Consider the following 17,845-nt stretch of genomic DNA (forward strand, 5'->3'; position numbering starts at 1 on the left):
AAGCAAGCCTTTGTCCTGAGCTTAGCTGGCTCATGGTGATAGTCACAGCCTTTTTAGGCTTTACCACCTGCTTGGCTAGGTGACAGCTTTCTCTTTGAGGCTTTGAGAATGCTGGATGACCTGCTGAGCCAGGTTTCCTGTCCATGCTACACAAAGAAAGGGGGTTTTATAATCCCATGCCAAATAGGATACAAATGATTGGCATGATATTCTTCACAATTGGATACGTCCATGATCTAAGTACAGGAGGTATACACCTAACCATGGATATATACTGGGGACCCTTCTGTATAGGGTGTAAGTACAGTCAGGAGGTATATGCCTAATTATGTACATATACTGGGGTGCCCTTCTGTATAGGGCTGCATATGTCCATGATAAGTACAGGAGGTATATGTCTAACGATGGCCACAGGCTGGGGTGCTCTTCTTTATAGGGTGGGATATGTCCATGATCTAAGCACATGAGGGTATATGTCTAACCATGGTGTCAGGCTGGGGTGCACAAAGTAGAACAGGGCCCTGTGTACTCCTATAATGTGCCTGTGACACAAGCTGTTTTGGAAGTGGCCCCCATCACTTCTAGGGCCCCTGTGCAGCTCTGCACAGATTGCACCACTGGTATGTCCAACCCTACCAGTCTAGATGGGCTTTTTGGTCGGTCCATCCACCATTGGGACCCAGTGTTATACCTAAACCGTTCTGTATACAGTTTTCTATAGTGTTATAGAAACAGTACACTGACACATACTGGCCAGACCCTGTTGAGTAAAACACACTTTTGGCTTCTGTCTGGTAAAAGGGAGAATACGATTTCACTAAAGGGGTTGTCAAGGCATATGGTATTGATGACCTATCTGTGGACTAGGTAATCAGCAGATCATTTGGGGGTCCAACACTCAGTGCCCCCGCCAATCAGCTATTTTTTTTTTTTTTTTTTTTGCTCATGCCAGACAGACACTTTACATTGACCGAAGTAAGAGTTGCAGAGAGGCACACAAAGGCTTTTCAGGCACCACACAATAAATCAGGAGCTACTGGCTCCAACATGCCCCCAACTTCAAGGCAGCAGCCAACACAGAATGTGGAAGTTTAAAGGGAATTTGTCACCCCCCCCCCCCCCCCCTCCGGGATGTATATGACCTCTTGATACGGGCATACAGGTAATAGAAGTGTTACACTAATCCTACCTGTATGCCTCATATTAATTGTCTTGTTGAGAAATCTTATATTCTTTCTTTATGCTAATGATTTCTTTCGGGCTTCGGGGCATATTATGCCTTGAAGAAATCCCTACCTCCTTTCGTCATTGTAATACTACCTCCCTCACATGCACGTCATTTGTGGCGCCAGAATCCCGCGTCTGCGTCCTGCACGCCCTCCACAATCTGTATCTTTTCCTCCTTTCTGTGAGCACTGCATTTAGAGATCTTCTGCGCAGGCGCTGGCGACTTCTGCTCCAGTATCTCTGGCGTGCACGACGATGAAGTGCTCTTCCCACTTCCTCCCTGCATAGTCATCACTATGTCCACATGGTTCCTAGATATTACTGTGCAGGAAGCAAGTGGGGAGAGCATCTTATTGGCGCACAGATCATAGGTCGTAGTGACTCTCCGGGGCCTGCGCAGAAGATCCCTGAATGCAGTGCCCATAGAAGGGAGGAAGAGGTATGGATTTTTGAGGGGCGCCACAACTAATGTGCATGGGAAGGGGGTTGGATTATAATGAAGACAGGAAGCAGGGATTTCTTCCAGGCACCACACATTAACAGTAGTCGAAAAATACACTAGCTTAATAATTTAAGAGACTTGCATACCAGCAGTGGTCGGCAAACAAAACGATAAGGCTAATGAACTCGGATAAAAATTGAGCCGACATATCCTATATTGTGCGCTTATCCATTAAGTGATAATTATCATGCACAAATATATATGCCAACTTTTCTGCTAGGTTGTACGAGATCAACTGATATCATTTGATGTTTCTTTTAAAAACACTCTTGTCTACAATATACAGTATTTGAATACCAGATTCCTACAAACCTAGTTGGATTCATGACCATATACCTTTGAGTGATTTCCCACTTGTTGATTAGATGATGTTGATTGCTGTCATAGACTCCAACATCTGTATTATCTGTTGCTGCTGTCAGTACTGTCTGCTAATATTAATAGGATAGTTTTGTGGTACAAGGAATTAACTAGCCTTCTTTTTGTCTATCTTGGTCATATTAGTGTAGTTTTAATATATATATTGAATAAAAGCTGTTTTTATTGAATTCTCACATACCTGCTGTACTACGGACACATGCATACCAGTAGCCCACTGGAGGTAATTTTCTGGGGTTGTTTCTCATAAAGGAGCACACCCTGGTCCTGCTGTTGGGTTGATTCCCTTCTGCTGCCCAGTCCGGCTCTCATTGTGTAATGGTCCATGTCCTAGTATCTGTCTCATTTTCTTGAGTTTGTGCTGGGAAACAGAGCAAACCAGTGCAATGGCACGTATGGAAATACAACCTGAATGGGCTAAAGCTACCGCTTCATGCTAACAGTAGTGACAAAGACTCTGGCAAATCCCTTAAGTAGAGAAAAATCAATCGTGAAGGATAAAGATAGGGTTATTGTCTTTGGTCGCCACCTGTAAAACCATAGTCGTTTTGGTCCAAACGGTGACATCCAATTAGTGCACCATTTTAATTCACAATTTTGCGGACATTGGCCCACCGCAGGTGCGTGACACTTTGACTGCACTACCACTTTTCCACTGTCCTACTATCTGGCCCTAGACTAATGGGACAGATATTCCTGAAGGGGTTCTACTGGGATGTTCAGTTAAATTTTTTTGGGCAGCATCTATGTTGTCCATTTCATTTACCTTGTCTATGTTCTCTCTTTACAGGTGGCAAGTATTACGCTGATTTATGCATTTAACAGAAAGTTAATGTATTATTTAGAAATACTAGAAAATAAAGGAGAAAATGGACGAAAGGGCCAAAAGCTTACTTCTTCAGAATCGAGCAGTGCTGGCAAAGGATATCCGATCCTCATACATCATGGACCATATGATAAGTGATGAGGTCATTACACCACACGAGGAGGAAATGGTGAAAAATAAGGTATTTGACATTCACTTATTCAGCATCAGCATGTCTTATAGTGCCAACGTCCCATCATAAAGCTGCACATTTATTATTGATGCACAGGCAAAGAAACCTTAAAGAAAAAACATTTTCGGTCAGTGAGGGTCCACCAATAACCGCTCTTAAAGTGTAACCCTGTTCTATGAGCAGCTCCAGTGGTGATGAGTTGTATGAAGCAGTGAGTGAACTTTCTCCTCCATCATTATGTACAACTCTTTTCCACAACAATTGTCCATAGGATCAAGATAAGGGATCCCCACTTGTACTGATGGGTAAATAGGTAATAAATATTAAAGGGGTGCTAGGGATGACAAAGTACTAGTATATTTACTCGCTTTATAACCAATGGTGCACTAACCTCTTGGACTGCAAGCAATGGAAATCATAGAGCTCCGCCATTGTTTTCCAATGCAGAGCAGTCACTGACCACTGACTGTGCAGGGACCTGCAGCCGGCCCTATTCACTTGATAGAAACTTTGCTGCATTTCACATGCAGAGTAGGTGGCCAGGGTGACTGCAGGGAAAGACTGTGAATCAGCACGGGTACACCTTACGGCTGGGATCACACATGCAAGAAACTCAGACGAGTCTCGCATCTTTAACCCTTAGCGACAGAGCCAGTTTGCAGCTTAATGACCAGGCCAATTTTTACAATTCTGACCACTGTCCCTTTATGAGGTTATAACTCTGGAACGCTTTAATGGATCCCGCTGATTCTGAGAATGTTTTTTCGTGACATATTGTACTTCATGTTAGTGGTAAAATTTCTTCGATAAGTCTTGTGTTTATTTATGAAAAAAGTGGAAATATGCCAAAAATTTTGAAAACTTTGCAATTTTAAAACTTAAATTTTTATGCCCTTAAATCAGAGAGATGTGTCACAAAAATGTCTTAATAAATAACATTTCCCACATGTTTACTTTACATCACCACAATTTTGGAAGCAAAATTTTTTTTTTGTTAGGAAGTTATAAGGGTTAAAAGTTGACCAGCGATTTCTCATTTTAACAACAAAATTTACAAAACCATTTTTTTTTTTAGGGACCACATCATATTTAAAGTCATTTTGAGGGGTGTACATGACAGAAAATACCCAAAAGTGGCACCATTCTAAAAACTAGACCCCTCAAGGTGCTCAAAACCACATTCAAGAAGTTTATTAACCCTTTAAGTGCTTCACAGGAACTAAAACCATGTCGAAGGAAAAAATTAACATTTAACTTTTTTTTGCAAAAAATTTACTTCAGAACCAATTTTTTTTATTTTCACAAGTGTTAAGAGAAAATCAACCACTAAATTTGTTGTACAATTTCTCCTGAATGCGCCGATACCCCATATGTGGGGGTAAACCACTTTTTCAGCACACGGTAGAGCTCGCAAGGGATGGAGCACCGTTTGACTTTTTCAACGCAGAACTGGCTGGAATTGAGATCGGATGCCATGTTGCGTTCGGAGAGCCCTTAATGTGCCTAAACAGTGGAAACCTCCAACAAGTGACCCCATTTTGGAAACTAGACCCCTTAAGGAACTTATCTAGATGTGTGGAGAGCACTTTGAACCTTCGAGTGCTTCACAGAAGTTTATAACGTAGAGCCGTGAAAATAAGAAATCCATTTTTTTTTCCACAAAAATGATATTTTCGCCCCCAAATTTTTATTTTTACAAGGGTAACAGGAGAAATCATACCCCTACAGTTATTGTGCGATTTGTCCTGAGTATGCTGATACCCCTTATGTGGGGGGGAACCACTGTTTGGGCGCATGGGAGAGCTCGGAAGGGAAGGAGTGCCATTTTGGAATGCAGACTTTGATGGAATGGTCTGCGGGCATCATGGGCCCTGATGGGCCTAAACAGTGGAAACCTCCAACAAGTGACCCCATTTTGGAAATTAGACCCCCTAAGGAACTTATCTAGATGTGTGGTGAGCACTTTGAACCCCCAAGCGCTTCACAGAAGTTTATAAACGCAGAGCCGTGAAAATAGTCTTTTTTATTTCCACAAAAGTGATTTTTTAGACCCAATTTTTAGACCCCCAAAGTTGGTAAATAGTGGAAACCCCTCAATTCTTGCTCCAACCCTAACCCCTACCCCCAACCCTAATCCTAATTCTAACCCTAATCCTAGTTTGCACTAACCCTAATTCTAACCCGAGCCTAACCCTAGCCCAACCCTAACCCTAGCCCAACCCTAACCCTAGCCCAACCCTAGCCCTAGCCTTAACCCTAACCCTAATGGAAAACTGTCCAAATCTTTATTTCGTTATGTTGGCCTAACTAAGGGGGTGATAAACAGGGGGATTATGTACTATTTTGTTTATTTTGATCACGATGATAGTTTATCATCGTGATCAAAATGAATGAATGGAATCTGCCAGCCGGAGCCGGCAGATTCCTGGCGGACGCACTGCGCATGCGCCCGCCATTTTCCCCGGATCCAAGATGGCGGCGCCCACCGGAGGAAGCCGCAGGGACTCAGGACCACCGGGAGGGCACAGAGGACCACCGGGAGGTACAGGGGGGGGATCGGGGACCTTATTTCTCTCTCCTCTGATGTGCGATCACATCAGAGGAAAGAGAAATTAAATGTAAAATCGCTGCTTTTTTTTTGCGATTGCCGTTATAGGGTTAATAACGGCGATTGCAAAAGCGGGGTTGGTAAAAACCGACCGATTCATGTTCTCTGGGGTCTCGGCTACCCCCGGCAGCCGAGACCCCAGAGAAAATCCGACACTGGGGGGCGCTATTCACTTTCTCCACAGCGCCGTGAATTAGCGGCGCTGTGGTTTTAGTACCCTTAATTGCCGCCGTTAAAAGGCGTATCGGCGGTCGTTAAGGGGTTAAAAGCCGGCACTGCCGCCGTCACTCAGGAGCGGAGCGTGCGGCCTCATAGAAATACATGCAGTAGCACGCTCGGCTCCCGAGTGACGGCGGGAGTGCCGGGTATTAAGATGCGGGACTCGTCCAAGTTTTTCGCATGTGTGATCCCGGCCTAATTCTCATGATTAGTGGGGTTCCCAGAAGTCTGAACCCCAACGAATATTGTTTTCTGTGCCATGAGAACAGAATATCTGTTTTAGTGGGTAAAGAAAGCAAATATGGATATCTCATCTCATGTCAATCGCTCAATTGCTAGAATTTTTCCATGTGTAAGAATACATGTCGTCCTCACCGGGAAATTGAACAGAAATTTGCGGAAAGTAGGCACAGTCCCGCAACTTGTAAAACGTACAAACATCTTTTTTTCTAAAGCTAAAAAATACTACATCATCCCAACATCAGATGACTTTACCCGCACTAAGCAGCTCCTTTTAGCTTTAATAAGAGCATAACTTCAGTAGGTAAGTATGGTGTCTGCAGAGTATGCGGAGCCATAGTGTGCATTCAGCCATTGAGATAGCTGCCAATATCTGATTGGTGGGGGAGCCGGGTTTCTGACCCCCATCAATCTGATATTGATGGCTTAAGTCTTGGACAAACCCTTTAATCTTCACATTTTTTTTTTTTTATAAAGTTGTTGGGTGTGAAGGTTGACGTGAATAGCATTACATGGCAAATGAGAGTGCTAATAATTCATGCTTTTTTCTTGATAGTGTCACTTTGCTGAGGGCGGCATCTGTCAGAAGCTGTAATTATATCAATTGGTTGATTTCATTTTCCTTCCAGTAAAAGTCATTTCATCTTTCCAATTAGGCTACCCAGCTTGACCGAGCGGATCAACTCATCAAGATCATTCTTGGCAAAGACAACCGCGCTTTTGTTTCTTTTTACAATGCTCTGCTTCACGAGGGCTACAAAGACTTGGCTGCTCTTCTGAAAGAGGCATCCTCCATTGATATATTCGGGAGTGGCAAGATTTCATCAAATGGTATTACATCATATGGTGAGTTAGTTTCTTTTTATGGTTGAGGGTGAATAGTTGTTTATGGGCATATAGTATTTTATGTTTCTAGATTTTTGTTGTGTGCATCTATAAGGAAAGAGTTTTAGTATGTTTAGTCTCCTTTATAAAAGGATGTTGCTACTATTGGATGGATTGCCTGCTGATGTTTTTTACATTAGCAATATAAAATATATAGTAACATATAGTGTAGATTGCAGACTAAGCTACAGTGGAACTGAATGGTATTAATAATGTTTTCCAGCTGGTATTCCCTGAAGAGGTATGAAAATCTGGGGAAAATAATGTAACCAAATTGGTCACAATCCAGATTCTGGAAAAGATCTGATTTGCAGGGTCCAAAACCTGCAGGTTATTAAATGTGCAATTCCTGTTCTTTTGGCAGCAGCCACTAAACTGTATGATGGAGCTGTGGTGTTCTGCTCCATACGCTGTAGTTTGTGAGGGTGCTGGGTGGTGGACCTTCACCTATCTAATATTGATGACCTATACCAGAGATTGTGTCAAATATAGCGTGGCACTACCGCAGGGTGCGCAAGTAGGTTACCCAGACCAAAGTGAATAATAAAGTAACTTGGCACTCAACTGAATAATCCTTTGCAAATTTAGATTTATTTTATAATTTATTGCAGTCCTGGAAACGTTTCAGCCTGTTATCGGCCTTCCTCAGTCTGCCGACTGCTATCGCGAAATACTAATCCGGTACCCAAGTAAGGATTCCTATGGAGATTTCAGAATGTCATGTTGATCTAAATGGTATCTCCTATTATTATAAGAGTGGATATACTGATTTAAATGCCTTGTTTAGATATGGAGGTGGCATACACAGGTTCGACGCGGTATTCAGTTGAGTGCCAAGTTACTTTATTACTATACCAGAGATTGGTCACCTATGTCTTAGAAGTGGGGAGGAAGACCACCTGAATGTGGTAATGAGATGTATGGGAGAACAGATGACCGTAATAACCTGCGATCTTTCTTCATAATGTAACTTCAAACCAAGTTTCTCCATCGCTCCATTGGGGGACACAGGAACCATTGATGTATGCTGCTGCTACTAGGAGGCTGACACTATGCACATAAAAAAGTTAGCTCCTCCTCTGCAGTATACACATCACTAACTGGCACTAAATTAAACAGTTTAGCTTAGTGTCAGTAGGAGGTGGACACAGGTCTTTTATTAGATCCTTATCTACCTCAGTGTGTGTCGTTCCTTTTCAGGTACCCAGAGGGATACAGTGTGAACGGTCACTACTGTACTCCCACAAAGAGACTGAGTACGGCGTGTACTGCCACCCCGTATCCTCATATGTCTGACTGGCAGGACCAAGAGCCCTAACACAGAAGCTTGTTCTGGCGGCCCAGATCTGCTCATGCCTTTCATCCCTCTACCCACTTGCCCACCAGAGCTTGTCTGTGTGTGGAGACGTGGACGGAGGACCCGCAAGCGGATCCTGGACGTCCAACCTTCAAGGTATTGGAAGGTATGTTCTTCCTTCCCCAGACCAGAAAGAAGATTGGAAGACCGGAAGACTAGGCGGCTGGAGTCACCGCAAGAAGGAAAGAAGAACAAAAAGGGAAAAAAAAAAAGTTTTTTTTTTTTTTTGAGGCTATTTCCCCCTTTTATTTCACCGAGCATTCCTTATTTCTGCGACGTTTGAGGACGGCGCTGCTCCACAGGGCACGAGCTCCAGGGTCCCCAAGGAGATCTGGGCCTTTTGGACAGTGGGGTTTCTTTACTTGGGGCCTCCCCTTTTTCCTGCTGGCGTGTTGTTTGCGCCGCTGTAGGAAGCTCTCCACCGCTGTGGGGACTTTTGGCGCCGCTTCAGTGACCTCGACGTCCCTTCCCCCTTTCCCCCCTGCTCCGGCGGTCGCTGCCTGTAATTTAGGCCCCGGTTTCATATCGGGCCTAGCTACAGCGCTGGCTCCGCCCCCTTCCTCTCTGCTAACCTTCTGGCACCGCTTAGTGGGTCTGCTCATCATGTCTAATTCTAAGTCACATCGTTCTTGTCCTCCAACTTCCTCCTCTTCCTCTTTTGCTGCTTTAGTCAGTCACTTTTGCGTGTTCATCTTGTAAACCAAACTTCCCTCAGGTCAGTCCTCTCCTCTCTGTCAGGACTGCAGCAACCCCATTGAACCCACCGCCCAGGAGCCCCCCTGTTGACCAGCGTGAGAGCAAAGACCCTATCCCTGAGTGGGCTTCCTCTCTCACAATCTGTGACAGATCTCACCAGGGTGTCTCAGACCCTGGTGTCCGTACCTGACAGGTTGCCCCTGCAGACTTCCGCAGGAATCAGCAGGTCACAGGAAACTCCGTCTGAGCCTGCCAACATAAGCCGCAAAATATCCAGATAGGAGCACCGGTCTGAATCCTCTTCCCGTTCCATCTCGCCACACATTTCGTCCCAGCGGCCTCCTTCTTCCCGGTCCTCTCCCGAGTCAGGCGAAACTTTCTCGGATGCGCCCTCTGAGGATGTTCTGGAGCTGGATTCTGACCAAATCGCTGACATGAGGAATATGGTTCAGAGCCTCATTGGAGCGATCATCCAGAACTTCGGCATCAAAGACTCCTGCGGAACCCGCAGATCAGGCGGTTTCGTTCAGACTGTCTAAACCACCTTCTGAGGTCTTCGCACCCAATTCTGAGTTTGAGAAGCTTCTGGCCAGGGAAAGAGAAAATCCGACTAGGCGCTTTCAAAGAGGAAAGCACCTTGGCGTGTTATATCCTTTTTCTCTGGATCTCACCGCCAACTCGTCAGATTCTCCCTCCGTGGACCCGCTGGTCTCTAGACTATCTAACAACACACTCCTTCTGATTTCTGGTGGAGCATCTTTGAGAGATTCTAATGACAGAATTATAGAATCTTTTGCGAAGTCAGCTTTCGGAGCGGCTGCGTCTCCTCTAAGTCCGGCCTTTGCTTCCACTTGGGTTTCAAATACCATAGCCAAATGGACTAAGGATCTTCTCCAAGGCATTCTGGCTGTAGCACAGCCAGAGCAGCTGGCAGAGCTCGCCAACCAGATTTCTCACGCAGGCGAGTAGTTGGTCTCTGCCTTCCTGAATGCTGCATCTTGCGCAGCTCAGGCATCCAGCAACGTTGTTGCAATTCCGTGCACAGTTTGCCTTAAGGCCTGGCAGGCGGACTTATCAGAAAAGTCCCTTACCAGCCTACTTTTTCAGGGATCTAGCCTCTTCGGCACCAGGCTGGAACAGATTATTAAAGACACCACTGGGGACACAAGCTCTCTTCTCCCCCAATCCAAACCCCGTCGACCTCTTCCGAAATGGCAGTTTTTGTCTTTTTGGCCCTTTCGTCGTTTCACAACGACAGAGACCCCTTCCCACCAGCAGAGGCCGCAAGCGCACCAAGAGAGGAAGAAAGTTTCCTTTAGGCCCACCCCTTCCTGGCACTCCCATTCCTCCCAAGGTAGATCCATCAGCTCCAGACCTGGAAGGTCTACCTTTGCATGACTGTCATCAAAACCCCAGCGCATCTCCCCGGTTGGGCGGCCATCTCCATTTCTTCAGAGACGTCTGGCTCGCCTCAGTGGAGGATGCCTGAGTCAGGGAAGTTGTATCCTCAGGATACAAGATAGAATCTGTTTCTTGGCCCCGGGATCGATTCTTCGAATCCCGACCTCCAAGAGACCCCGCTTTGGTCCCGGGTTTCTTTGCATCCATCGCTTCCATTCGCAGTTCAAGGGTAATTGTACCCGTAGAAGAAACGGAACGCTTCACAGGTTTCTACTCAAACCTGTTTGTGGTGCTGAAAAAAAGGCAACGCGGTTCGGCCCATTCTGGATCTCAAGTTGCTGAACAAAAGGGTCTGCCTGAGACATTTCAGGATGGAGTCCCTTCATTCAGTAATCGCTTCTATGGAGGCGCAGGAATTTCCCTTTATTCCCAGGACATCAGAAATTCCTGTGTTTCGCGGTACATGAGGAGCATTTCTAGTTTGTCGCCCTGCCATTCGGTCTCGCCACCGCTCTGTGTTTTCACAAAAATCATGGCAGCGTTACTGGCCATCTTGAGGATCGGAGGTCTAGTGCTATTTCCGTACCTCAACGACATACTCATCAAAGCTCCGTCCTTTTCCCAGGCTCACGAGAGTCTGACCATCGTTCTTGACACCCTGTCTTGATTCGGGTGGCTTATCAACAGGAAAAAGTCCTGCCTTGTTCCGACACAGCGTCTTGTGTTTATAGGCATGCTGTTTGACACCTGTCGAACAAGGGTCTTTCTACCCAAAGAAAAGAAGGTAACTCTACGGCGTGAAGTTCGCTTGCTTCAAGACACTCGGCTTACATCCCTCCAATCAGCCATCAAGGACCTAGGGAGGATGGTGGCAACATCGTAGGCGATTCCCTTCGCTCAATTCCACTCAAGACCGCTTCAGCAGGCCATCCTGTCGCAGTGGAACATGTCTGGCTCTTCCCTGGATCGCCCAATTCGACTCTCGTTTCGAGTCAAACAGTCCTTCAATTGGTGGCTGACATCACCTCTCATCTCCCAAGGCCGGTCCTTCCTTCCGGTCCACTGGCAAGTTGTGACGATGGATGCCAGCCTTCTCGGCTGGGGTGCGGTGTTTCGCCATTTGACAGTCCTGGGTCGTTGATCTGCACACGAATCTGTTCTGCCGATCAACGTCTTAGAGATACGGGCGATTTTTCTATCCCTACTTCACTGGGAAAAGCTTTGCATGACTCTGCCAATCCGGATTCAAACGGACAATGCCACAGCGGTGACAAGCATCAACCCCTGAGGGACTCTGAGTTCCTTGGCATTGGTGGAGGTCTCCAAAATCCTCCTTTGGGCAGAAGTAACAGTTCCAGCGTTATCCACGGTGCACATTCCCGGCATGGAGAACTGGGCCGCCGACTTTCTCAGCTGGGAGGGCCTTGCGGCAGGGAATGGTGTCCTTACATCAGAAGGTCTTCCATCAAATTTGTTTTCTTTGGGGGACCCCGGATGTAGACCTTATGGTGTGCCGTCTGAACAGGAGAGTTCCACGGTTCGTTTCCAGGACCCGCAATCCTCTTTCGGTGGGCGCCGATGCTCTGACCATTCCTTGGTCACAGGTCATGCTCCCCTATCTGTTTCCTCCCCTTCCTCTTCTTCCCAAGCTGTTGAATAAAATCAAGGAGGAAGGGGTGCCAGTCATTCTCATCACACCATATTGGCCCAGAAGGTCTTGGTTCGCTGACATTGTCAACCTTCTCGCCGACGCTCCCTGGAGGTTCCCAGACAGGTCCGATCTGCAACCTCAATTCTCTGCCGCTCATTTTGACGGCGTGGCCGTTGAAACCGATTTTGTGAAAACATCAGGTTTTTCAGATCGGGTAATTCACACCATGATCCAGGCTAGGAAGCAGTCGTCTTCCAGGATACACTACCGAACGTGGAAGGCCTAATTCAGCTGGTGTGAGTCCAATCACATCCCGACTGTGTCCTTTTCGCTCCCTTCTATTCTGGCATTCCTCCAGGCAGGCCTGGACTTGGGTCTTGCCCTTAGTTCTCTAAAGGGTCAAGTCTCAGCGCTTTCCATTCTTTTCCAGAAGACGTTAGCCTCCCGACCACAGTTTAGGACTTTTCTTCAAGGTGTAGCTCATGCAGCACCTCCATATCGGGCTCCCATGGACCTCTGGGATCTCAATCAAGTCCTAGAGGTCCTAAAGGGTTCCCCCTTTGAGCCTCTCAAGGATGTTTCCCTGTCGTTTCTCTCATGGAAATTGGCCTTTCTCGTGGCCATCGGAGTTGGCGGCCCTTTCTTGTCGCCCTCCTTTCTTGGTGCTTCACCAGGATAAGGTGGTCCTGCGGCCTCCACCTTCCTTCCTTTCCAAGGTGGTGTCCGCCTTCCACTTTAATGAGGACATTGTTCTACCTTTTTGTCCTGCTCTGGTTCATCCTCTGGAACGCTCCTTGAACAACCTAGACCTGGTCAGGGTGTTAAAGATCTACTTGACTAGAACTGCTTCCTTTCGAAAGACAGACTCCCTTTTTGTCATTCCAGATGGTGCGCGAAGAGGCCTGCCGGCTTCCAAAGTGACTATTGCTGGCTGGATCAGAACGACAATTTTGGAGGCTTACCGGACCAAGAACAGAGTGCCCCCTCCTAGGATTAATGCTCACTCTACCCGGGCAGTGGGTGCCTCCTGGGCGGTGCACCACAGGGCTTCCGCACTGCAGCTTTGTAAAGCTGCAACCTAGTCTTCTGTCCACACGTTCGTAAAATTTTACAAGGTCCATACCTACGCTTTGGCCAACGCCAGCCTAGGCAGAAGGATCTTGCAGGCAGCCGTGGTGAGTTCTCCAACCTAATGAAAGTTTGCTTTTCCAACCCCAGGGACTGCTTTGAGACGTCCCATGGTTCCTATGTCCCCCAATGAAGCGCTGTAGAAAACAGGATTTTGGGTTGCATACTGTATACTCTGTTTCTCGGAACCTTCATTGGGGGACACAGCAACCTTCCATGTTTTACAACTCCTGTTATTTCTTCTGTGTGTTATTGTTACAGTTGAGTTGTTTGTTCTTTCTATTCTGTTGTTTTTCCTACTGATTTCTCTCTGATTAATTTAGTGCCAGTCAGTGGGGCGTACACTGCAGAGGAGGAGCTAACTTTTTTATGTGCATAGTATCCGCCAGTACCTTCCAATACCTTGAAGGTTGGACGTCCAGGATCCGCTTGAGGGTCCTCCATGGGACGTCCACGTCTCTACACACCGACAGGCTTTGGTGGGCAAGTGGATAGGGGGATGAAAGGCATGACCAGATCTGGGCCGCCTGAACATGCTTCTGTGTTAGGGCTCTTGGTCCTGCCGGCCAGACATATGAGGATACGGGGTGGCGGTACACGCCGTACTCAGTCTCTTTGTGGGAGTACAGTAGTGACCGTTCACACTGTAACCCTCTGGGTAGCTGAAAAGGAACGACGCACACTGAGGTAGATAAGGATCTAATAAAAGACCCGTGTCCACCTCTTACTGATACCAAGCTAAACTGGTTAACTTATTTAGTGCCAGTCGGTGGGGTGTGTACGGCAGAGGAGGAGCTATCTTTTTTTATGTGCATAGTGTCAGCCTCCTAGTAGCAGCAGCATACACCCATGGTTCCTGTGTCCCCCAATGAAGGCTCCGAGAAACAGGTTTTACCGAAAGCAACCCAAAATCCTGTTTTTACTCACATCACACTGCAGAGATAAGGAAAGGGTATGGCCAGTCCCCTGGGACAACACACACAAATTAGGAAACTAGTAGCAATACATGCTGATGTCAAGTTCTTGGTCAAGTAGACAAATCAAGTGACTTTTTCAGTTTCTCTTTTATTAACTATAGTTCATATAGATATATTTGCACTGATTTATACAACCATAGGCATCACCTAAATTATATAATTTCTGTATTTAGTCAGATTTAGAAATGTTGAAGTGTAGAACCTATTTAATAATTTGTATGTTGAGGCTTTACAGACATTTCCGATTTTGCATTGTCTGATTTTAGTGAAAACTGCTCTGTGTGAAGGCGGGGTGCCACAGAGACCAGTTGTGTATGTCTCTCGGAAAAAGCTAATAAAAGACATCCAGGACAGCTTGTACCGTTTGATGAATGAGTCCGGTTGGGTCACAGTGTATGGCATGGCTGGCTGTGGCAAGTCAGTATTAGCTGCTGAAGCCCTCAGGGACCACAGTATTCTAAAAGGTAAGTGGCGCTCTTCATCTCTTACTCCAGTTCAGTGCCATGGAATCACTTTGTTGATTTTGTATATGTATAATCACCAAGACAAAAAAATGTAAATTAAGGCAAATAATAATTAAAAGTACCGTATATACTCGTGTATAAGCCGATATTTTCAGCCCATTTTTTTTGGGCTGAAAGTCCCCCCCTCGGCTTATACACGAGTCATAGACCGGGGGTGGGTGGGAGGGGGAGTGGGGGGTCAGAGACCATACTCGCCCCTCCTGGCACATCTCTGCAGCCCCTGCTTCTCCGTCTGCTTCCTGCGTTCAGCGGTCACGTGGTACCGCTCATTAAATTTATGAATATGCGCATATTTATGAGTTCAATGAGCAGTTCCACATGACCAGCTGAATGCAGGAAGCAGACAGCAGAGGGAGAAGCGGGCTGCCGCAGCAGAGAAGACCGTGCGCCAGGAGGGGTGAGTATGACGGGGCAGAGTGAAATTCACCTGTCCTGGTTCCATAACCGTGCACCGCTGTGTCTCCAGGTCCTCCTGCTGTGACGGCTGAGGGCGCAATGACTTAGTCAGTGCGCACCCTCTCCTGTCACTGCAGAGATCCGGGAGACACAGCGGTGGACGGCCATGGAGCGGGGATCGGTAAATATCGCTGGTGCCGGGGGCTCAGGACACCGGCACCTGGCCCCCAGCGATGGAGAGGTGAGTATGTCATTTTTTTTTCTATTGCGGCAGCAGCAAATAAGGGGTATTTATCTATGGAGCATCTTGTGGGGCAGCATTAACCCTTGTTCAACTGCGTATGGGGGGTATTTTTGGAGCATCTTCTTGAGCCAGCATTAACCCTTGTTCCGCAGCATATGGGGGGTTTATCTATGGAGCATCTTCTTGGACCACCATTAACCCTAGGCTTATACGCGAGTCAATAAGTTTTCCGGGGCAAAATTAGGGGGGTCGGCTTATACACGAGTATATACGGTAAGTAAATAAATATAAAATGATGCCATTCCACTAACTATGCCTTGGTGTACTTCAAAGAGTTTGTGTCAGAGGATAAACATCCTAATAGATGAGGGTCCTCCCCTATCTCCAGTACGGTCATCCCCTGATTCCCCATTCCAGCTGGTGCCTGACCGTAGTGACAGGAGTGACATGGACTTCCTTAAATCGGCTCTCTCCAGTTCTTGCGATGGAGGTTTGTCTGCTATATTTGGATCTCCTACAGCAATAAAGTGAAAGAGCTGGCACAAGTGCAAATATCTGTCCTTACTCAGCGTTGTGCGCCTCATGAGAAATTCAGAAGCACATTGACTTTTGTTGAATTTGACAGGCACGAAGGCTCCTCCTGTAACTCGGCCATATTTGGCAGAGCCGCTTCAGACTAGCGTGAAAACTCTGAAAGTCGCTACGTGTTTGCACACCTCTATAATTTGCTAAAAGCTTGTGACTTTTCAAACCATTTCACACCAGCTTTATTGCTTTGAAGCAGAGCCTTATGTCTAAAGCCCCCCCCCCCCCCATGCAAAATATCACTGTCAGCCAAGTGATTGTTTGTCCAACAGCTCTCTCTCTTGACTCCCCGATACAGTCGAGCAGTCCTGTGTTCTCTGTGAGAGGCCCACTACTAGTCTCCTCTGGCGGCTGGTACGAGTTGGAATGGGGGATCAGGGGACCACCATTCTGGATATGGTGTGGATCCCAGAAGTGGAACCTGCTTCTATTAGATATTTCTGTCATGTTCTGTTTGTTCATGTGCTGATAAATGTCATTTTGGGGTTCATCTCTCAATGCAAGTACTATTTTTTTGTGTGTGTCTTGGCATGAAGTGATTGAATATGCCTCTCCACCTTCCATTTGGGAAGGCAATCCACCACTACACCATTAGTAATCAACCCATGATATATAGTGTAAATATAATTCTGTGCAATTATTCTTGTATAACTGACAGATTATAGCACGACTCCAGCTTTTTATTTTGTGTTTCTGGAATTGTGCTTCCATCCTAAGGTCACCAACCCTACTCTCATACCTGCCGCCGTCTTCCCCTTCTGTCACCATCGTCTCTGGCATTTTCTGAGCTGCCGGCTTCTCCATTGTTTCATGGAGCAAGTTGAGGTCACTAATCGATGTAACTATGAAAGCCTTGTTCTGGTCTCATTCTGGCTCTCATAGACTTGCACTGAGCACTTGTGAGTTAAGTTCAGACTTTTGGCCTGTCAGAAACTGTGGTCACGATGGTGTTGTGGGACCGAAGCGGCGCCGAAAAAAGATGAAGCCGCTGGAAGGTGAGTAAATGAACGTGAACAGGGACCTTACATTAGAAGCACCGCTCCAGCGGTGGAAAAAAAAATGCTGGAGTTCTGCGTTAAATGTTATACTACTGTCCCTTCACTGATCCATATTCATTCTTGTGCTCATTTTCAGACTGTTTCCCCGGTGGGGTGCACTGGCTTTCTGTTGGGAAACAGGACAAAGCAGGTCTGCTGATGAAGTTGCAAAATCTGTGCACTCGTCTGGATCAGGACTGCAAGTATTCACAGAGACCACCTCTGAATATTGAGGAAGCAAGAGACAGATTGCGAAAACTTATAATGCGTTCATATCCCAGGTAGGCAATTATACATCATGCCTGGCATGAAATGTACTCCATTTCCACCTTTACCTTGTCGATCATGGAGGCTTTCTTCCAAAAGTGCCACCGTTGTACTTGAGCTATCACCAGCGCCGCAGCTTATCCCCATGTGTAAGTAAATGGCACCGAGATACAATTTCAGGCCCATAGACCTGTGAGGTGCTGTCACTGGAAGAAAGCGGCCATACTCTTTATAATCTCATACCATCTCTTTGGGGCTGGTTTGTTAAGACAGACTTCTCTGACGGTGGCTTCCCTTTTTACCATGAAAAAATGCTTTATATAGTAACAGCAGTTTAAGAAATAACAGATCTCAATTGGGGTTCGTGCAGACTGCAGACGACCGCAAAATCGTTTGAGTGCTATCTTGATTATTTAGTTTGATGGATAGCAATCATCGGCATGCTGTTTTATGGGGCTTTGCACATGTCTGATTCATTTTTTTTTTTTTTTTTTTTTCTCGGACCAAGTGGTCTGAAGAAATAGA

General features: G+C 46.3%; 1 protein-coding gene across 3 annotated transcripts in view; it reads left to right on the forward strand.

Moving 5' to 3' along the window:
* Positions 1-17,845, forward strand: part of APAF1 (apoptotic peptidase activating factor 1) — a 195,766-nt gene that overhangs the window by 17,166 nt on the left and 160,755 nt on the right. For all 3 annotated transcript variants that reach the window (XM_073556887.1, XM_073556884.1, XM_073556886.1), the window contains exons 2-5: positions 2,898-3,114; positions 6,829-7,018; positions 14,534-14,731; positions 17,151-17,334. In XM_073556887.1, the coding sequence (XP_073412988.1) occupies positions 2,977-3,114; positions 6,829-7,018; positions 14,534-14,731; positions 17,151-17,334 (710 nt within the window). In that variant the 5' untranslated portion in view covers positions 2,898-2,976. The remainder of the gene's footprint in view (positions 1-2,897; positions 3,115-6,828; positions 7,019-14,533; positions 14,732-17,150; positions 17,335-17,845) is intronic.

The sequence above is a fragment of the Dendrobates tinctorius genome, unplaced genomic scaffold (genome assembly GCF_039654945.1).
Source record: "Dendrobates tinctorius isolate UK_male_01 unplaced genomic scaffold, ASM3965494v1 ptg000241l, whole genome shotgun sequence".
Lineage (NCBI taxonomy): Eukaryota > Metazoa > Chordata > Amphibia > Anura > Dendrobatidae > Dendrobates > Dendrobates tinctorius.